The 22,902-nt window shown below is 33.8% G+C and overlaps 1 protein-coding gene across 2 annotated transcripts in view; it reads left to right on the top strand.

Annotated features, from left to right (window-relative positions):
- The first annotated feature begins 1,050 nt into the window (after positions 1 to 1,050).
- Positions 1,051 to 22,902, top strand: part of LOC143052626 (zinc finger Ran-binding domain-containing protein 2-like) — a 28,436-nt gene continuing 6,584 nt past the window's right edge. For both annotated transcript variants that reach the window (XM_076225693.1, XM_076225701.1), the window contains exons 1-6: positions 1,051 to 1,182; positions 14,290 to 14,342; positions 17,096 to 17,201; positions 20,029 to 20,111; positions 20,647 to 20,732; positions 21,170 to 21,331. In XM_076225693.1, the coding sequence (XP_076081808.1) occupies positions 1,130 to 1,182; positions 14,290 to 14,342; positions 17,096 to 17,201; positions 20,029 to 20,111; positions 20,647 to 20,732; positions 21,170 to 21,331 (543 nt within the window). In that variant the 5' untranslated portion in view covers positions 1,051 to 1,129. The remainder of the gene's footprint in view (positions 1,183 to 14,289; positions 14,343 to 17,095; positions 17,202 to 20,028; positions 20,112 to 20,646; positions 20,733 to 21,169; positions 21,332 to 22,902) is intronic.

Below are 22,902 nucleotides of genomic sequence, written 5' to 3' on the forward strand. Positions count from 1 at the left end.
AGTTGACCGGAAGTCTTTCTTAGCGTGACTCTGGCAACACATTTTTGCACATTAAAACTTAATTTCCTGAAAAAGCATATAACCCAGTCAAAATCTGTAAATTGATTCTTAAAAAAAATTTAGTGAAATATAATATGATTTAAAGAAAAATATGAATACATTACGTAAAAAGGGTAAAAAGTTGACCGGAAGTCACCCTTGTATAGAAATGATGAAGTCAAATTTTCAACTTTGAACTAAAATTCACAAAAAAATAAAAAGCCCTATCAAAATCAAGAACATGATTCTGAAAGACAATTTAATGACAAGTAATATGATATAAAGAGAAATATAAATACATCACGTTAAAAGGGTAAAAAGTTGACCGGAAGTCCCCCTTGTATATTAATGATGAAGTTAAATTTTCCACTTTGAACTAAAATTCACAAAAAAAAAAATAAGAAGCCCGGTCAAAATCTTGAGAATTATTCTGAAAGACAATTCAATTACAAACAATATGATATAAAAAAAATATGAATAAGTTCGTCAAAATTGAAAAAATCTTGCCCGGAATATCTTGTGTATAAATGAAGAAGTCGAAATTTCATCTTCAAACTCAAATTCACATAAAAATACATAAATCGAACTGAATCTATGATAGAATATCGAAAAAAAAACTAGATAAAAAATATCTAGATTACATTTAATAAAATTAATGAGCAAAACATTAGAATAAGATAGCAAAGTCTTGACCAACAGTCTTTTTAATTGGTATGCCTAAACACTGCTAAGGACTCCTTAGTGCTCTAAGGCTATTATACTATGCCACTTAGAATTGTTAATAGTATATTTTTTTTAAAGAAATAAAAATAATTGATCGGATCAAAAGCCATAATTTTGATTTCTCAAGGCTACAAGTGGTATCGGATATATTTCAAATATTAACGTGTTTCAAATTTTCAAATGTTTTATATTTATTTAAACGTTTGGTTTAGAGGTGTTGATATTATTTGTTTTTTTTACAGTAAAGAAATGAAAATATTGATCGGAATCAAAAGCCATAAATTTTATTTTTCAAGGTTACAAGCGACAATCAGCACTCAGCAAGGCGTTTTGCAAGGAAGAGCATTTGCCATCTATTCACATAATAATGTCGTCGAGATTTAAACCTAATGAAGGCGACTGGATTTGCAACGATACCAAGTATATAATTTCATGCATTATTAGCTGAAAAAACATATATAGCATACGAATCTATGACAACTCGTCCCACTCTTGCTTACCAACTCGCCCTGCATAATAAGAATAAGAATTTTAGAATGTAGGACAGAAAGTCAAAGGACAAAAAGTCACAGACAAAAAGTCACGGACAAAAAGTCACAGGACAAAAAGTCACAATTCATTTTTTCTGATTATTTTCTTAGAATAAAAACTGCTTACTTCTAGAAAAATATTTTTGTATTTTTCTTGAACTATTGTATATAAACTAACTTTGTTAACAAAATTTATCCAAAAAAATATCAAAGATGATCAAATAATTGTTAAAAAAACAAAATGTCAAAATGGCTTGGCACTTAAATGGCTTCATGGTGCCAAGAAATATATCTTTTGCATGATTAGAATTAAATAAATCTTGATTTTTCAAGTATAATGACACATTTCCTAAACTTTAATATGAATATATGTATTAAAAAGTAAATATTTCAAGATGTTTCTCTTATATATTCAAACACATTATTTGTGACTTTTTGTCCTGTGACTTTTTGTCCTACCAAATTTGTGACTTTATGTCCTGTGACTTTTTGTCCTGTGACTTTCTGTCCGTTTACCGAATTTTATTAGTATAAAATCCAAACAATAGGATTGTTACTAAAATACAAAACAGAAACAAAAACAAACAGACAGAGTGAGACAGGCATATTAATTACAAAACGATAGACATTAAACACCACAAACATGTAGCATTGAATTTTGAAAGAAATTTTTTTTTTTTTATAGATTATTAATTTTAATTATAATACTACTTTTGACAGCATGCCTCCTCTTTAAAATTATTAATTCAAATATTATGCTTATATATAATATTATAAGTTGAGACGACAATTACACAGTTCATATAATGACATTATAATTGTTTCTCTCATTATACATTTCACTTATATATAGTTAACAATAATAAGAAAAATATCACATTCTTCACAGGAAAATATAAAATCAAATTTGTTTTCTTCACTCATTGAATTAAAACTGGGGACAATAGTAGAAATTTCATTAAACATTTTATGTCAATAAATACGTTACCATCATAAATTCTGAGTACATCCATCTGCAGAGGCGGATTTAGGGGGGGGGTGGGGCCCGGGCCCCCCCTTTTTGGGAAAAAATTTGGTTGCTTATATAGGGAATCACTGAAGCGTGACTGGAGCGGGCCCCCTCTTAGGTCAGTCAGTGGGCCCCCACTTATGAAAATTTCTGGATCCGCCACTGCATCTGCGCAAGTCTGACAGGCGGAAAACCCCAAATAAAAATATCATCCAATGAGAAGAGGGATGACCAAGCAGTGCCCGTATAACCATGCCTTTATATCATCCATTTAATTTCCGCCTGCGCATCAAAACACACGTGAAGTATTACAGAGAAGACTTTTAAGTTTTTTTTTTTTTTTTACAATAGTGAATATTGTACGTATCCCCATACGTTTATTTGACAATTTTGTTTTTGTTTGTTATTATATTATTGTTTACAAGTGTTTAACTTCATACTTCATTAATTATGGAGTTTAATGCTCTCAGTCCTTACGAGACCATTACAGGTAATGATGTTTTTTTAGATGGTTCGTTACCCTTTTCTGTGACCGCAACAACGGTAGGGCAGGGAACCCCTCCTAATAGTAGTCAATTAACCGACGTTTTTACTTCGGTGACTTCTAAGACCGGTCAACAGACCCTGAATGCAGGTTCTGTCGGTTATCATGGAGGTGTCCCTACCATTACCACTGTTACGCACACTTTTTCTAGGCCAGTTGACACCACAGGGTCCATTTCATCTTACCCTGGTACCTCTATGGGTTTAAACTTACCTGAGTCTAGAGCACCAGCGTCCTATTGTGGCTTCATTTTACCCGCTTCGGCTAGTAATGCTATGTGGTGGGCTAGACCACCTTGGTCTCAGGGTTATCCTTATTCAGGCTTCCTGGTCAAGGGTTTCATGGTCAAGGGTTTCCTGGTCAAGGTTTTCCTAATCAGGTTTTTCCTAGTCAGGTTCCTAGTCAGCCCTTTCCAGGTTTCTGGCCTTATTGTGGACCAACACCAGTTATTGTTCCTCCGAGTACTACACCTAATCTGTCAGTTCCTGCTCCTCCTTTAGCAGTGTCTAGTTGTAGTGTATCTGTACCTGCTGCTCTGCCTACCTCTTCTGTTAGGCATCAGTTTAATCAGGTAGCTGACTCTGGCCCCTCCTTAGATGGGTTCAAGAGTATTTTGGACGATTTTCGTCAGTCTATTTCTTCTGAATTGACTTCTTTCTCCAACCGCCTGGGTGCGCTAGAGAACATTGCCAGTAAGTCAGATTCTCCAGTGATTTCACTCCGTCCAGATCATGATATTGGAAGTGACCTGGAGGACAGTGATGAGGAAGAACGCTTTTCAGTTGCCCCAGGCAGCAAAGAAGAAGGTTTTTCTTCTGAGGAAGATGACAATTCAGTTCAGGTCCCTCAGAATGTTTCGCAACCTTCTGTTCCTGTGTCTACCTCGTCATCTGTAGTTGGTCAGTCTTCTACCAACTCCAGTAAAGAACCAGAGGCTGAAGATGCTCCTTCCACTTTGAAGGATCTCAGAGATTCTGTCTATACAATCATGAGAGATGTCAACATGGTGCCATTTCAGTCTCCTCCAAGACCCAAGAAACTAACCTCTACTTTCGAGGCTTCTTGTGGTCTGTCCATAGAGGATACTAAATCTCATACTAGTTTTCCACAATATAACCACATGTCTAACTCTCTGCAGATTATCAATGATGGGATTGTGACTAATGAGTCCCAATTTTCCCAAGTTAGTGGTTTTGGTCTTTCCTCATTTACCGACCAATTCCGATCTAAAGACTATGACATTTTTGACTCTACATTGGGTAAACTGGTACCCAAATGTGACAAGGTTTTTTCATCTACAATGTACTATTGCTTCTAAACCCGCTGATGGACTGCGTCTTACTCAGTCTGTTTGGTCTAAAACGGAGAACCTTCTTAGAAACGCATCTCATGTGTTAGGCACTGCTGAACACTTCTTATCAGCAGTTGCTCCAGTTCTTAAAGACGCTTCTCTTCCTCCAGAGGTCAAACCTTTTCTATTACAGGTAGACAAGGCTTTGGGTGCCTCCCAATTGTTGATTATGGGTTCCATCGCCAACTGCACCTTATCCAAAAGATCTGAAATTTTGGATAAAGCAAAGGTGTCAGATAATCTTAAGGATGCTTTAATCAAGTCTCCATTGGATGATAAGATTTTCAAGTTACCACTTGATGAGGTACAGAAGCATCTCAATCAAACTCCAGCCCCAGTGAAGGTAAATGTATCTCTTTCTGGAAATAATTCTTAACGAGGTAGTTATTCTTCCGCTGGAGGCTCATCTTATAATTCTCAAGAGAAGAGGAGGAAAATCACTAATGATGGAGGTAATAAACCTAAGAAATCTTCAATCCCTAGGTCTAAACCTAACAGTTTTAAGAGAGGTGGCAAGAGGGCCAATCCCTCTTCCTAAGAAGTTGCCCCCTCGTACGTTACTGTCAGAACCCAATCCAGAGATGTACTACAAAACTCCTCTTTTTCAATTGCCAGTAGGGGGGAGGTTAACTCATTTTCTAAAAAAATCGACAAGTATTACCTCAGATTGTTGGGTTCTGTCAGTAATTTGAGGGGGATTGACTCTTCAATTTAAAGAACAACCACCTCTTTCTCCTGTTCCTATCCCACTGTCCAATACTCAAGATCCACAGAAGTTTCTTCTTTTGTCAACAGAAGTAGAGACTTTTGACAAAGAGGGCAGTGGAATAAGTCCCTGTATCTTCAATAGATCCAGGTTTCTATTCTCGTCTCTTCCTTGTATCGAAGAAGACCGGAGGAATGAGACCAGTCATCGACTTGTCTATCCTCAATTCTTATATGATTATTCCCCACTTCAAAATGGAGACCAATCGTTCAATAAGATCTTCTATTCTTCCAGGTATGTGGACAACATCCCTGGATCTGACAGACGCTTATTTTCACGTTCCAGTTTGCCATTCATACCGCAAATTCCTTCGGTTTGTTTGGAACAAAAGGGTTTACCAATTCAGGGCTCTCCCTTTTGGTCTGTCAACTGCACCACTAGCCTTTACCAAACTCATGCAGGTAGCAATTGCTCACCTTCATTCACAGGCTATTCAGATTCATTCTTACCTGGACGACTCACTGATCAAGGAACTTTCTCCCGAGAAACTCTATCTCAATACCGATGTAGTCATCAGATTGCTGCTCTCTCTGGGGTTTCTCATTTCTTGGAAAAAGTTGGACCTCATTCTGTCTCAGGCCTTTATTTTCCTAGGCGAACATTACCTTACTCGTCAGTGCATAGTTCGACCTCCTCAGGAAAAGTTTCAGAATCTTTGTTCAAAAATTCGTCTGTTTCTATCTCAAAAAACAGTTACTGCTCGCCAGTTTTCACAACTGCTAGGTCTCTTGAACTCACTAGCGGATGTTGTTCCACTTGGTCGCCTTCACATTCGACCTCTTCAATTTTATCTACATCAACATTGGCTCCAAGCTACACAGGATTGGGAATTTCCAGTTCCAATCATTCATCAGGAATTGTTTCCTCATTTGGTTTGGTGGACTTCCCAAGCAAACGTTTTGAGAGGCCAATTTCTGTCCTCTCCAGTTCCAAATCAGACTCTGTTCACAGATGCCTCCAACCTCGGTTGGGGAGCTTATCTGGAAGGTCTTTCAGTGTCAGGAGTGTGGACTCCAGATCTTTTGAAGGAACACGTCAACATACTAGAAATGAAGGCAGTTCTTCTTGCACTGTCTCATTTTCAGTCCCTGCTGCAGAACAAATCTCTGGTTCTAGCAACGGACAACACCACTGTGGTGGCTTATTTGCGAAACCAAGGGGGAACTCATTGTTACGAGCTGTATCTTTTAGCAAGAGAAATCCTCCTTCTTTGCAATCACCTTCATCTACAGATTGTAGTTCGTCACGTCCCAGGGAAACTCAATGTGTTAGCAGATGCTCTGTCAAGAACACTTACCCCAGTCAATACAGAGTGGGAACTTTTCCAATAAGTATTTCAGGCAATAACACTTCAGTGGGGGTCTCCTCATGTAGACCTGTTTGCAACAAGCCTCAATTACAAAGTTCAAGTGTTCATGTCTCCTGTACCAGATCTGAAGGCTTACGCAGTAGACTGCATGAGTGTTCCTTGGGACGGGATGTTCGCTTACGCCTTCCCACCAATCAGATTTCTGTCACAAGTTCTTCGGAAGATCTCAACAGAGCAAGGGTTGATCATTCTTATTGCTCCAGCTTGGCCCAAACAAGCCTGGTTTCCAGATCTTCTTCATGATGGGCCATTTTAAAAAAAATGAGGCAAAAGTGTGACATGGGGGGTCCAATTTCAAACTCAATATTTTGTATTTCTTTTTGTCTTACCCTATTACCGATACTTTAAATTTTATGATTCCAAAGTTTCAGGCAGAATGAAACAGACACATTGAATAATCTTAAATTTCAATAACATACATCTCAAAAATTTTGAACAGAAACCATACTACTTATAAACAAGTTTGGTAATAAAACAGTTAAGAAAACATTGCTCAAACCTTTTCCAAATGAAAGTCAATAGAAAATGAAAAATTTTAAAACCAAAATTTCCATCTTTTCTGCTAAATCATATGATAACAATCAAATTGAATAGCTTAATTTGAAAAAAAATAATAACAACTAGTGATTGAAGTTTTTGCCAATAAAAAGAATCTTAATATATTTCAGTTAAAATAGTAAACTTTGAAAGCCCTGAGTTTTTGTGATCATTTGCAAAAAAAAAATGTCATTTCATTGTACCGTTTTTACGTAATTGTATGTAGAAAAAGCCTTCTATTTTCAGTATTTTGTCACACTCCTGAAATATGTTACAAAGATTGAAAATGCTTTAAACTTTCACAAAAATTCACTTAACACATTGCTATATCATTGATTTCAATACTGATATCTTTTGCCATAGAACAGGACTTTTTTTTAGGGCCATTAAAAAAAAAATACAAAGAGAGGCACCCAAAAATGTCAGGAGTGTGACAACTGTCTTTAAACATCAACCAAAGAATACAAAGGACTTAAATGTTTTCTTCTTCTTTATTTTTCAGAAGTGGCTATTCCAAAGAGAAGAAAAAAAATTATTACAACTGTGATATGTTTATATCATAGATGTGGTAGTGCATTATATATGTCAGGAGTGTGACGCTTTTTTTAAGACATTTTCTGTCAATTCATAATTTCACAAGGACAAGTCCCACAAGTTTCTTTGTGTTAAAAATGTTGAAACCAAGTTATATTCCTATCATTTACCTCTTAAATGTGTTATTTATCATGATTGTTTTGGCACAATGAGTTTTAATTAGTAATTTTTCTATTTTTTGTGCACAGTACTGCAAATTTATCAAAGGAAATAAGTGTGTACAACTATAATATCATATAGGAAAGTGAGAAAATAAATTTTGTACAAAAAAGAACAATTATTTTGATTTAAAATGGTATATTTAAAGATGTTTCAAGGATTAACCATTCAGATGTAATTCGTCACACTCCTGACATGAATTTAACAATTTAAGAAAAATATGAAAATTAGCTTTATTTTTAGGACAGATAATTGAAAGACAGCTAGTAAAATGAAGGAACTTTTGGTAAAACTTCCATTCCTTAAAACATCTACTAGACTTGCTGAAATAAGCAGGGCAAAATTCTCTAGAAGAAATCAATCAAAGAAATAGACTTCGAAAGAGAGAACCCGCAAATACTGGCTGAATCTGAAATTAAAAGATGATCATAGGAAGTTGGACCATCTTTAACAAAATAAAAACCTATAAAACCAAGCTAACAAAAAAAGGCTTAAAGAAAGAAGAACTTTGAATTCCAAATTTGATAAACAATATAAAGAAAAACAAAGGCAGTGGCAGAGAAACAGAAAAAAAGGAAGAAAGATGAAAAAGAAGTTGGGTTGAATAAGGACTTAGAATTGAACAAAAACAGCTCAAAAATTCAAATGAGAACAGATCTGTGACTGTGTCAGATTCCAGATCTACAGTGAGAAAACCTGCACAACATACAAGAAAACAACTGCCACAAAACCCAAATGCTTATGAATGATCTCATCTAGAAGGCCCTTTCTTCTTGGTGTAGCATTTTTTATGATGTGTTTCAAAGTACTCATCCAAGCATTTGGGTTTTGTGGCAGTTGTTTTCTTGTGTGTTGTGCAGGTTTTCTCACTGTAGATCTGGAATCTGACACAGTCACAGATCTGTTCTCATTTGAATTTTTGAGCTGTTTTTGTTCGATTCTAAGTCCTTATTCAACCCAACTTCTTTTTTATCTTTCTTCCTTTTTTTCTACTTTTTTTCTGCCACTGCCTTTGTTTTTCTTTATATTGTTTATAAAATTTGGAATTCAAAGTTCTTCTCTCTTTAAACCTTTTTTTGTTAGCTTGGTTTTGTAGTTTTATATTTTGTTTAAGATTGTCCAAATTCCTCTGATCATTTTTCAATTTTATATTCAGCCAGTATTAGCGGGTTCTCTCTTTCCAAGTCTCTTTCTTTGAATCATTTCTTCTAAAGAATTTTGCCTGGCTTATGTCAGCAAGTCTAGTAGATGTTTTAAGGAATGGAAGATTTACCAAAAGTTTCTTCACTTTACTAGCTGTCTTTCAACTATCTGTCCTAAAAATAAAACTAATTTTCATATTTTTCTTAAATTGTTAAATTCATGTCAGGAGTGTGACGAATTACATCTGAATGGTTAATCCTTGAAACATCTTTAAATATACCATTTTAAATCAAAATAATTGTTCTATTTTGTACAAAATTCATTTTCTCACTTTCCTATATGATATTATAGTTGTACACACTTATTTCCTTTGATAAATTTGCATTACTGTGCACAAAAAATAGAAAAATTACTAATTAAAACTTATTGTGCAAAAACAATCATGATAAATAACACATTTAAGAGGTAAATAATAGGAATATAACTTGGTTTTAACATTTCTAACACAAAGAAACTTGTGGAACTTGTCCTTGTGAAATTATGAATTGACAGAAAATGTCTTAAAAAAAGCGTCCCACTCCTGACATATAGAATGCACTCCCACATCTATGATATAAACATATCACAGTTGTAATAATTTTTTTTCTTCTCTTTGGAATAGCCACTTCGGAAAAATAAAGAAGAAGAAAATATTTAAGTCCTATGTATTCTTTGGTAGATGTTTAAAGACAGTTGTCACACTCCTGACATTTTTGGGTGCCTCTCTTTGGTGTCCATTAAAACAATAAAATATGTGATTTAGAGCACCAACATACCCTTAATTATAGTGCTAATATACCAATACAAACTTATTTCACATACTGACATTATTGGACTTTAAAACATGGTTACAAGGAAGCTTTAATTTTAAAAGTGTCATTTTTTGAAAGACTTTATTTTTTGTACATACCTTCACAATAAAGGTCAGTGTTTACTTATTTTAAAATTTTATTGGACAAAATTACAAAAATATTTAAGAATAATAATGTAGCAACTACCAGAAATATTTCAGTATAGCATAAAAACGATCCACTTTTTTCAATACTACTTTGAAAATTTCTAATTTTTTAAATGTCACGCTAAAAGTGTCACACTCCTGACAAAAATGGCCTGTTTTTAAAACATTTCTCTGAAGTGGTTTGAGATATCTTCATGAAACTTGGCAGCAAGCTAGCCCTGACTATCCTGCATTTTATAACACCTGTGTTATAATTCTAAACTTAACTAATATAAAAATATACCACAAAAAGTAAAAAGCCTCATTGTTTTTGAAATGGCCCTCATCTGTCTTGTGCTCGTCCACTAGTTCTACCAGTACGACACAATCTTCTGTCCCAGTTCAAAGGCAAGATACTTCATCCCAATCCAGAGAAGCTACATCTGTTCGCGTGGCTTCTCTCAGGGATAGCTTCAAGGAGAGAGGTTTTTTGAATGCGCAGCCAGACATCTCTCAAGAGCAGTCAGAGATTCCACTAACATCGTTTATGATGCCAAGTGGACTATCTTCAGTAGTTGGTGTAGTGAGAAAGAAATTGATCCTTTCCAAATATCTGTACAACAACTAGCAGACTTTCTGATCCACCTTTTTGAAGAGAAAGGATTATCTCCATCTACTATTAAAGGCTATAGATCAGCTATTTCTAGGACGATTCAACTGTCTGGAGGTCCAGACTTTGGTAATAATGAATTCATTTCTCTTTTAGTTAAGAATTTCACTCTTGAACGCCCTAGACAGAGAATTTTAATCTCGTCTTGGAATTTGAGTCTTGTTTTATCAGCTTTAAAAACCCATCCTTTTGAACCTGCTGAAAAGGTTGAAATCAAGTTTTTATCGTATAAGTGTTGTTTCCTTCTTGCCTTGGCCTCTGGTAGAAGAAGAAGTGAAATTCATGCTTTTTCCACTGCTGATTACTGCCTTCGTTTTAATAGGGATAAGTCATCTGTTACCCTATTAAAGAATCCAGCTTTTTTAGCCAAAAATCAAATTCCGGGTAGAGGTTCAGAACTGATAGTGATTCCAGCCCTTCCTCATGATTCAAGTTCTAAAGTACTCTATCCTATCCGAGTCTTACTTTTATATCTTCAGAGAACTCGAAGTCTCCGCACCTCCTCAAATTCCAGGTTATTTATTCCTATTAACAAAGGAAAACAAGATTTGTCTGCTAAAACCATTTCAACTTGGATCTGTAAAACTATTCAATTAGCTTACAGTTTTTCTAATGAAGAACTTCTGAATAGTATGCATGTTAAAGCCCATGATGTTAGAGCTATTTCTACCTCCTGGGCCCTGTTTAATAACGCTTCTTTAGAGGAAGTCTTATCTGCAGGTTTCTGGAGAACTGAAAATTCTTTCATTTCTCACTATCTGCAGTCTTTAGCTACTCAAGCTCAGAGTTTGTACTCCTTAGGACCTTTAGTCTCCGCACAAAGAGTTGTTTTTCCTCCTGCATCTTCTGGTTCAGGGGATTCAGCTTTGTGTTAGATTCTATTTTTTACTCAGAATTTATGATGGTAACGTATTTATTGACATAAAAGTGTACATTTTTAAAGTAAAATGAGATTTTATTAAATAAATACTTACCATCATAAATTAAAGGTCCCTCCCAACCTCCCCTTCATCCCCTGGTCTTTTTTCCTATGGCTTCTTGCTTACATTAGGAAATTAAATGGATGATATAAAGGCATGGTTATACGGGCACTGCTTGGTCATCCCTCTTCTCATTGGATGATATTTTTATTTGGGGTTTTCCGCCTGTCAGACTTGCGCAGATGGATGTACTCAGAATTTATGATGGTAAGTATTTATTTAATAAAATCTCATTTTACTTTAAAAATGTACAATTTTGATCCTAGTTTTATTAATTTCTGAACATGTTATGATAAAATGAAATTCATCTTCTACCTCTTTATGGTATAAAGGACATATTCTATTTTCTAAAGCTGTTTTGTTGTATCTACCGCGTTTTGTTGTATCTACCGTGTTTTTAGCATATGAAAAAGGGTAAAATCCCATTGAACTCAGGTCTGACAATTCGTCCCTTTAATGAAAAGGGTTCAAGATCTCATGTAGTTGTAAAAGATATGATGGCCAGTGGCGGATCCAGATCTATTCATAAGGAGGGGGCCTGCTGACTGACCTAAGGGGGGCCCGCTCCAATTATGCTTCAGTGATTCCCTATATAATCTAGGTCGCACACTAATTCAGAATCATAGGGAGAAGTGACTCTTCTCTTTTTGAAACTGATGGGGAGAATGGTGAGATTTGAAAAAGAAGTGCCACTTCGCGCTGCACTACAATGTTTGGATTTTACTATAGTTATAAAGGGTTATATGTAAATAATGTTCTTTTTTATTGTTCAAGTTATATCTTAGTATACAATTAAAAACAGTTCAAATTCAAAGTTGTTTATGTCGTGTATGTTCTTGTGAGAAACTCCCAACTAAATAGGGGGGGGGGAGGGGGTAGGAGGGGTCTGAATCTGATCCCGAAATCCTGGGCTTAAAAACATGAAATAAATTTAAATCCCAACATCCTGAAATTCAAAAAAAAAAATTCCCGCATCCCGAAAGGGTCAATCCCGAGCTTAAAAACATCTGATCCCGGAGTCCTGATAAAGGTCCTATCCCCCTCAAATATCTAGCACTACACATTGCTACAAAAGAATTTTATTTTTATGTCGAAAAGTTAAAGAAATTATAATATATTAATTACAATTTGATTAAAAACTCTTTTTATATGAAATTCAGTGTTTCTCATCAAAAGATATAAGCTGGGTCATAATTTATTGATATTACAATGTATAATAGTCTCAGAGTAAAGTAACATTAATCAATATTTTGAAACAATCCATATAAATTATATGGAATTAAGATGTAACCAAAAGTCTGTTAATGGGTGTGGAATGCTTAATCATTCCTTTTGGGATCAATATTCTCCTGCAGTGGCGAATCCAGAACCTTTCATAAAGGGGGGCCCGCTCCAGTCATGTTTCAGTGATTCCCTATATAATCAACTAATTTTTTCCCACGAAAAGGGGGATGGGCAGGGCCCCCTCCTGGATCCGCCTATTTTCTGTCATCTGTTCCATCCATGCATAGTAGTTATTATTGTAAAAACATGGATTTCAGTCATAGCTGGTCTGGTTCTAATCCATAGTTAGTAAACTGTCAATGGCGACAGATGCAAGAACATTTACAAAAATAAACAATGTGTGACTAGCTATTTGGAAAGAAACATGACGTTTTTAATGCATTAAATGGATAAAACATTTACTGGAGGCAACTTTTATAACGTTTTAATGAAGAACAAACTTATTTTGCCGCCGAAAGTTAGGTTGATGTATGTTTTCGAGTAACAAGCACCAGAAGTGCATGAAGTGATAAAAAGTTGTCTTTATATTAAATAACCTGCTACACACTGTAAAAACAATGCTTCAACCTCTTTTCTTGAGAAAATGAATCGTTTATGTCTGAATTTCTTTAATTATCAATAAAACATTGATGTTTCATCAACTTGGTAAAAATTGAAAATGTCTGATTTAGAACGAAAGTGAGTATCGAAACAACAGGTTTTTCGCTTTTGAGAGTAGGGAAAGCGACTTCTTTGCCCTAGTTGCCTGGTAGCGTGAGCCCTGTAATCAACCAAATGTTTCCCATAAAAGGGGGGCCCAGTCAGTATTATGATCACAAACGACAAGAGATTCAGGGTTAAATCCCGCTGAATAAAGGTCTGACAACTCACCCTGGACACTTCTCGTGCTTATGAAAAATAGAAAAACCATGATGAATTTAGTCATGACAACTCTTCCCACCTTTAACTTTAGTTAGCATAGATAGTGAAAAAAGATGCAATCTCATTATATAGGCCTAGGTCTGCCAACTTGTGAATAGGAGTTTTATTCCATTGATTAAATATCTGTCAACTCGCCCCACTAATAAATAAAAGAATTCAGCTGTACTGAATAAAGGCCTACCATCTCACCCCACTTTTGAATAAAGAAGAATTAAATGTCAGAATACTTATTGTCATCTAATTTATGGATTCTGCAGGTTCTAAATGTGTATTTCAGATAAATATTTAATACTTAATGGCAATTAATTTCAAATATGAGAGATGAAATTTTACAGAGTGACATGTTATTAAATATGAATTATTTGTTTACCAGGTAAATAACAACATGTTCTAATGAATTTGAATTGACACCATAAGCTTGTACAAGAAGTGATTGAATGGTTACTGTACCCAGGAGGCTGGAATCTTCGAAAACAATTAATATTTTTCAATGGTACAAACGATATCTTGCTGTGGTATTTGATTGTTTGCCAATTATTTTGTCAATATTCCCTATAGCACTGACATTAACATGGTTTTCTTTTGCAGAATGAAATTTTTTCTCAACTATTTGTTGATTATAAAACTTAAAGTTATATGTCATGTATGTATTAAATGTATATCAGTATATGTAACTGCAATATCTATATTACAGGTGTGGAAATGTCAACTTTTCCAGAAGAACTCAGTGTAACAAATGTGGCAAAGGTAATTTATAATTTTTATACGCCTGTCAAAATTTTGACGGAACGTATTATGTTATACAAATGTCCGGTGTTCGTCCGTCTATCCGCCTGTCCGGCGTAAACATGTCGCACCGTAACTTGAGAACAACTTATCCAAATTTCATGAAACTTAATATAATTGTTTCTTATGATGGTCAAATGATCTGTATACTTTTTGGTGAAAATAAAATTAAAACTTCTTGAGTTACGGCACTTTGTAACTAAAACAGGGGTGTGGTTTTTTTTCACATGTCGCACTGTATCTCAAAAATGATTTATGGTTATTGCTTAAAACTTTACACACTTCTTTGTTATATCAATCTTAAGATCTGTATACTTTTTGGTGATGATTCAAAATTTTATTTTTGAGTTATTGAGTATTTTGTAAAAAAGGGGGAGGGTTTTTTTACATGTCGCGCCGTATCTCAAAAACAATTTATGATTATTGCTTTTAAAAAACTTTACACACTTCTTTGTTATATTAATCTAAAGATCTGTATACTTTTTGGTTTTGATTCAAAATTTGATTTTAGTGATATTTAGTTTTTTTTTTTTTAAAAAAAAGTTTCACATGTCCCGTTGTATCTTAAAAATAGTGTTGTCAAATCGTACACTTTTGCCTAACCGGTTACTCGGATAATCGTTCGACCGATTAACCGGTTAACCAGTAGTTGGAGTTGGTGTTTGAAAGCCTTATCAATAGAACCCTTCACATAGATATAAGATATGGTATGAGTGTCAATTTGACAACCTTTCATCCAAGTCATAAATTTACGCTTTTAGAATTGAAGTTTGTCCTTTGGCATTATAAGGCTTGTCTGTGAGGATTCCTAGCGAAGTTTGACTTTTAATAATCAACTACAACTTATCAACTATAGCGTTTGTACCAACTTCAGATTGAAAAATAAAAAAAAAATCTTGATCTCGTAGAATTGAACATGTCTGAAACTGATTATTCTTTCCTTTTCACTTGTTGTCTCCGAAAATAATGTGGAGTGTTTCAATTTGAATGATTAATTATACAAAAAGAAGATGTGGTATGATTTCCAATGAGACAATTCTCCACAAGAGATCAAAATGACACAGAAATTAACAACTCAGTATAGGTCACCGTACGGCCTGTTTCTTTACTTTGTTTGCATGTTACTCGTACTATCATGTATACATTGAGTAAATTCACATTGGTTTTCATTTCACAATTTTTGGGTTAGCATTTCGTTTAAAATAAGACTAAGCCTTACACGACGGAGGTTGCACATTTAGATGTAGGTTTACACAATATTAGATCAGAAACGAAATAATGAAGTAAATCGTAAAATTTAATCGCATTACTGATTAAGAGTTACTGTTAAAAAACATGTATACTAATTATGTTTATTTAAGATTCTGCCCCGAGCTGAGAGACAAGTTCTAATTAATTTTATGTTTATAAAAGCAATCAATACACTGGACAATTGATCTGTCAAATTAATTACCGTGACGACAATTTTTCAAATAAAACATAACTATTTAATGATTTCAATACAAATTTATATCAAATCTATTAAAATTGAAAAAAAGTCCGGTTAACCGGTTAGCGTTTTTGGTATTCGGTATTCGGTCGTTCGACCGGTTAACCGGTTAACCGTTGACAACACTACTTAAAAACAATATATGGTTATTGCTTAAAACTTTCTCAGAAACTATTTATGATTATTGCATTAAACTTCCACACCAGACGTTGGGGGTATCATGCGCTCATGGCGCAGCTGTTTATTACTAACTTTTCATTAACTGACATGACTGACATAATTTGGTATCCAGTTGTCCATCCATCTGCATATTAAGCATTTCTCATCAGTTGCATGGCATTGTCTGTCGTGGTCTGTTAACTTTTACAAAAAATCTTCACCTGAAACTACAGGACCAAATCTAACTAAACTTTTTTAAGACACAAGCATCATTTGATATTCAGTTGACTGATGGATGACATGGCTTAGAATAGAACATGGGGTAAGATTCAAGCTTCTTCTATTATCTTGCAAACCACAATGCACAGATAAAATCTGATCTTTTTTTTGTTTGTTCAAATTGTAATTGTTAGACAAATTCATATAGAAATTATTACCCTTAAATGAAAAACTTAATTAATGATCAATTAAAACTTTATTATGATGACTTATACTGTCACTGTTATTAATTTATAGATCTGCAGGGCACTTCCTGTTTAAAATACTTTGAATTTATATGATACACCTACAGGGGGTCTCATTGGGGGGTTCTGATCCCAGATCCCGCTTACTGTTTTGTCAGGTTCCTGTATCCCGCTTACACTATGTACATAAGCAATTCTCATTTTTTTGTAATTTCCTGTGTCCCACTAGACTTCATTTCCCGTTTTCACGGCACAATAATTTGACTTTCACGTGTCACGCTTACAAAAAATTGCCAATCCCACGTCATGCTTAGATCCCAACAAGACCCACCCTATAGAGCATGACATTTCTCTATCTATATAAAAGAATGATTCATTATTTGATCTTGAACTTTTTATAATGAGTTGAAATATGTTAGTAATGTTCACATCAGCCTTCTGCTTTGAAATTTCCAATAGGTTTAGTCCATAAAGTTAGTTCATATATATCAACAGGCAAATTTTCATGTACAGAAAACACAGACCAGTTCGCAAGACTGAGAGCAGAGTAAATGAAAAATTGTTTAATTTGAACTACTGTAATATTTCATTTCTTATTACAGACAAGAAAGAGGGATTGATTTTTAAGAAGGGAGGAACAGAAATTGGAAAAGGATTGGCAGAAAAAAGTAAAGGTTTATTTAGTGCTGATGACTGGCAGTGTAAAAGGTAAAAAAATGGTGCAAAAAAAAACTGCTCATATACATACAGTATATACCGTAGGTACTCGAGTATAAGTCGATGCCATTTTCAGCTTAAAAATCTAAGGATTCAGTCTTGACCCTCCTATAAGTCGGTTAAAATTGGGACTCTTTTTTTGCAGCAGACAGTAACTGATCATTGGTAAAATCTAGAAATTAAATTGAGTTTCATGCATTGAATGAATGTTTGTTTCTTTAAATAAATACATAGAATTGATGTTCATCCTGGTAAGTTATTCTGTTGATGATAATAAAGATGTATTCATTTCTTGTTTCATGTTTTTATTCACTGTTTTGCCTCATGTTGTTTACGTAATGCATCGATGATTTTGTAGTGTATGACCAAACACCTATTGTGTATAAGGGATTTATCAGTGTTGATTGTGTATAAGGGATTTATCAGTGTTGATTGTGTATAAGGATTTATCAGTGTTGATTGTGTATAAGGGATTTATTAGTGTTGATTGTGTATAAGCAATATACATACAGTGTATAAGTGATTTATCAGTGTTGATTGTGTATAAGTGCTTTATCGGTGTTGATTGTGTATAAGTGATTTATCAGTGTTGATTGTGTATAAGGGATTTATTAGTGTTGATTGTGTATAAGTGCTTTATCGGTGTTGATTGTGTATAAGGGATTTATCAGTGTTGATTGTGTATAAGCAATATACATACAGTGTATAAGTGATTTATCAGTGTTGATTGTGTATAAGTGCTTTATCTGTGTTGATTGTGTATAAGGGATTTATCAGTGTTGATTGTGTATAAGCAATATACATACAGTGTATAAGTGCTTTATCGGTGTTGATTGTGTATAAGGGATTTATCAGTGTTGATTGTGTATAAGCAATATACATACAGTGTATAAGTGCTTTATGGGTGTTGATTGTGTATAAGGGATTTATCAGTGTTGATTGTGTATAAGCAATATACAAACAGTGTATAAGTGATTTATCAGTGTTGATTTTGTATTATAAGGGATTTATCAGTGTTGATTGTGTATAAGCAATATACATACAGTGTATAAGTGATTTATCAGTGTTGATTGTGTATAAGGGATTTATCAGTGTTTATTGTGTATAAGTGATTTATCAGTGTTGATTGTATATAAGCTATAAAGGAGAAAGTGTATTTTGGGACTTATTTGGTCTAGTAAATTCACCAAAAATAAAAGAAATATTAAATATAATTAACAATCACACTTTTAAAAATTTTCTTAACTTTGGTTTTGAATTAAATCATTTGTACAGCAACCCCTTTATTTCCTCGACATTTTTGTAACGTTAATAATTAGGAGATTGCTCTTAGTGCTCTTATTGTTTCTCATATATTTTTATACAATTTATGGTGACTTAAAAAATTATTCATCCTGTAACTTTACTCCATCTTAAACCCCTAAACCCGTTATTAGAATTTATTGATATTTTCTCTGAATCTTGGTCATATAATGCCATTCAGGCATTGTGCACCATATCTGCTTTTTATTGGAATTATTTAGGAGATTTTCTTTACCAGAGGCTCAATATATCATTTTGTGAGCATAGCTAGCAGTACTCATAATTCATATTAATTTTGTGTATTTTATATGTAATTACACCTTATGTAAGAATCCTGGGTTTTGATTGGTTGATAGCAAGTGTATTTTTCACCAATTTACTGTTATCAAATGAATATCGTTTATTTTTTAAAGCTGCCGGGGTATAAGCAAAAAGGATATGCCTATTTTACCCTCTCTGCCGTGGTATTTGCCAAAAAATACTCTATCCGACTTGATGCTTGTAACATCATGATCATCAATGCAATTTTGAAAGTTAACATTCGGTGTAATTAAACAGATATAGCATGTTCTTAAGGGGTATTTGCAAAAAATACCCCTCCTTAATATGATATATCTGTTTACTATCCAATTAAAATGTGTCAGATCATTTATGAAAAGAGTAAATTCTAGCAACTAGCATTTGCATTGAAAAGTATGGACCAAAAAGATCACAAAGTTATTTGATTCCAGATTTTACAATGGTGTAAATAACTTAATGTCAAGCTTATTTTTAGCTCACCTGGCCCGAAGGGCCAAGTGAGCTTTTCTCATCACTTGGCGTCTGCGTCTGTCGTCCGTCATCGTTGTCCATTGTCGTCGTTAACATTTTACATTTTGAACTTCTAGAGAACCACTGAATGGTGCTGACCAAGTGTTACTTTGTAGCCGATCCATCATCCAAGATGGCCGCCAGCGGGGGGGACTTAGTTTAACATAGAACCCTATGGGAAATGCATACAAATGACTTCTTTTAGAGAACCACTGAATGGAATGAAACCAAACATAGCATGAATGTCCCTTATGAGTTGCTGACCAAGTGTTGTTACTGTGTAGCTGATCCATCATCCAAGATGGCTGCCAACGGGGGACTTAATTTAACATAGGACCCTATGGAAAATACATCCAAATTTTTCTTTTAGAGAAACACTGAATTGAATGAAACCAAACATATTTGTTCCTTTCCTTTTGAGGTGCTGGCCAAGTGTTGTTACTTTGTAGCCAAATTTTATCTTTTTTTTTATATAATTTCAAAAACCCAAGAAAAGTCAGGTTAGCGATACAGGCTCTTAAGAGCCTCTAGTTTTACTGTGAAGTTGCAATTGTTGTTTTTCAGAGTTCTAAGTCATTTTTCAAATAGAAAAATTGAATTGTTCATGTAAAAAATATATATATATATACTTTTAAGCATATATACCGGTACACATTTTCAAAACAATCCAAACTGAGCAAAATGTAACAAAGTCAGTATTTTGTAGTTGTGGGAATGTTAACTGGGCCAGAAGAATGACATGCAATCTATGTAATGCTCCTAAGTATGGAAAAACAGAGCAAAGAACAGGTACGATAAGTTTGTTTTGTTTTCCTATTTTCTGCTAGAAAGTTAGACATTTTGAAAAACTATATTTAAAAGAAATATTATACACGAAGACAAAATTCTGTGTGTCTTACCATAAGTTAATTGAACATCAGTTTTGTGTATTTTACTTACAAGCAAGCTGTATTGTTCATCCATAAACATGAATTGTAATCTTGTATAATTCGATTTACTAACACATGTATTAGTATTTATCTATCATAATTAAAGCCTGTGTGCAGTTTTAGATTTTTCACTTATATATAGATATTGATTATGTATGATTTCACAATATTTGGTTTATGTCAAGTGTTTTACTGCAAAAGATGTTCATCGGTTTTTTTTCATTTTTTTGTTTTCTTCTGTATTTGGCATTTGGGACCTCTTGCTGTATTTTCTATCTGCGTTTTAGGGTTTGTCATAGCACATAATATATTACTTGGATTATCCATATCTTCAATTATTCAAAGGATTACAGCTTTGAAATATGCAATACTGATTTAATGTGTCTGTTTTGCAGGATTTGGAGGAGGTTATATGGAGAGGGATGAGGTTGTTGAGTATGTACACAGGGATGTTGAAGAAGATGATTCTTTAGTTGATGAGGTTATTTTTTTTTTATCTTTGAGATTTTTTTTTTATAATTTTTATTTTAATCTTGCATGTAACTATTCACTGAGAGCGTGACATAGGGATTGATTTTCCAGTGATGGCGTCAGCAATTGATCAGTTTTATGCTTAAGTTATTTAAATAGCAACTACTTCATTGCTATTTAATTTAAAGTTGCATTACAATCAGTACATATCAGTTTGATGTTTACGATCATTTTGAGGCTCTGTCCAGTGACTTTGAATTAAAGTCAAATTATTTTACTATCTAAATTTATGTACAGCATTTATATATACATTTAAACTTCTCATAGTGATGAAACTCAAAATGTCTGATCAGTTATTTTAAGATATTTATTCATATTTGTACATGTAATCCATTTGAATACAATTGTGAATGTTGTCAGACTTAATGCATTTTTGTTGTTGTTTAGTTTGGTAGAAAGAAAAAGAAAAGAAATTCTATTGAAACCAAGGTAATTGTACCAGAACCAAAGCATGAAGAAAATGAGGAACAAGAGGTAGAGGAGGAGGAGGAAGAAGAGGATGATGACGATGATGAGGATGTATCTAAATACCAGCTAGATTCTGATGAGGTTAGATTTCTAGTATGTTAAGAATGTTTGCTACTCTTATTTATGACTCTTTGTCAGAAATTCAAAATCCTGTAGTTTATCCGTGAGCTGACAATATGAAATTTGCCTGCTAATCCCTTTTTGAGCTCACCTGGCCCGAAGCTTTTCTCATCCCTTGGTGTCCGTCGTTGTTAGGTTACTGCCCCAGAATTGGTAATATTAAGGAAATTTTGCTGTTTTTGGTTATTATCTTGAATATTATTATAAATAGAGATAAACTGTAAACAGCAATAATGTTCAGCAAAGTAAGATTTACAAATAAGTCAACATGACCAAAATGGTCAGTTGACCCCTTTAGGTGTTATTGCCCTTTATAGTCAATTTTTAACCATTTTTGTAACTCTTTGTAATCTTTTACAAAAATCTCTCCTCTGAAATTACTGGGACAAATAAACCAAACTTGGCCACATTCATCATTGGGGTATGTAGTTTTAAAAATGTGTCCAGAGACCCGGGCAGCCATGGCTTAAAATAGAACATTGGGGTAAAATGCAGTTTTTGGCTTATATCTCAAAAACCAAAGCATTTAGAGCAAATCTGACATGGGTGAAATTGTTTATCAGGTCAAGATCTATCTGCCCTGAAATTTTCAGATGAATCAGACAAACCATTGTTAGGTTGCTGCCCCTGAATTGGTAATTTTAAGGAAATTTTGCCGTTTTTAGTTATTATCTTGAATATTATTATAGATAGAGAAAAACTGTAAACAGCAAAATAGGACCAACAAATAAGTTTATTTGTCCAAAATGGTCAATTGACCCCTTAAGGATTTATTGCCCTTTATAGTCAATTTTTAACATTTTCATAAAATTTGTAAATTTTTAATAACATTTTCCACTGTGGGCCAAGTTCATTATAGAAAGAGATAATTGTAAGGCTTACAATTATCTCTTTCTATAATGAACTTGGCCCACAGTGGAAAATGTTATTAAAAATTTAAATCTTACTTTACTGAACATTCTTGCTGCTTACAGTAAGCAGCAAGAATGTTCAGTAAAGTAAGATGTAAAAACACATCACCATCACCAAAATACAATTTTGTCATGAATCATGAATTTAAGAGCCTCTAGTTTCATTTCATTTATTTATTACATGTAATATTTAAAGTTTAAAAAGCCATTCTTGAAGATCTCATAAAAAATCCTTGTTATATCTTCATTTTTGTAGAAAAAGTGAAATTATACCTCATACATATTTTGCATTCATCTTGCCCATCCTTTTTTGTCTGTCAGCTCTTTCAACACATATTACTGTCACATTTTTCTCGGGTAATACTAATCAGAATAATTTCATATTAGCTCATCAGATGAGTTGCAATATTTCAGCACTTTTTAGATCAGCCAGAATACCACTTCCTGTATGAAAATACTTTGAATTTTCCAATATGTTGAATGAATATAACATTTTTCATCACACATATTTTCTAAACTACTGAACAGAAATGATAAATAGAATGGCACAGTCAGATTTTTCTGATACTTATAATTGTGTTCAAGGTTATACTTTACATGGTGACATGTGCATTCTTGTTA

This window comes from Mytilus galloprovincialis, chromosome 1, assembly GCF_965363235.1.
Source record: "Mytilus galloprovincialis chromosome 1, xbMytGall1.hap1.1, whole genome shotgun sequence".
Lineage (NCBI taxonomy): Eukaryota > Metazoa > Mollusca > Bivalvia > Mytilida > Mytilidae > Mytilus > Mytilus galloprovincialis.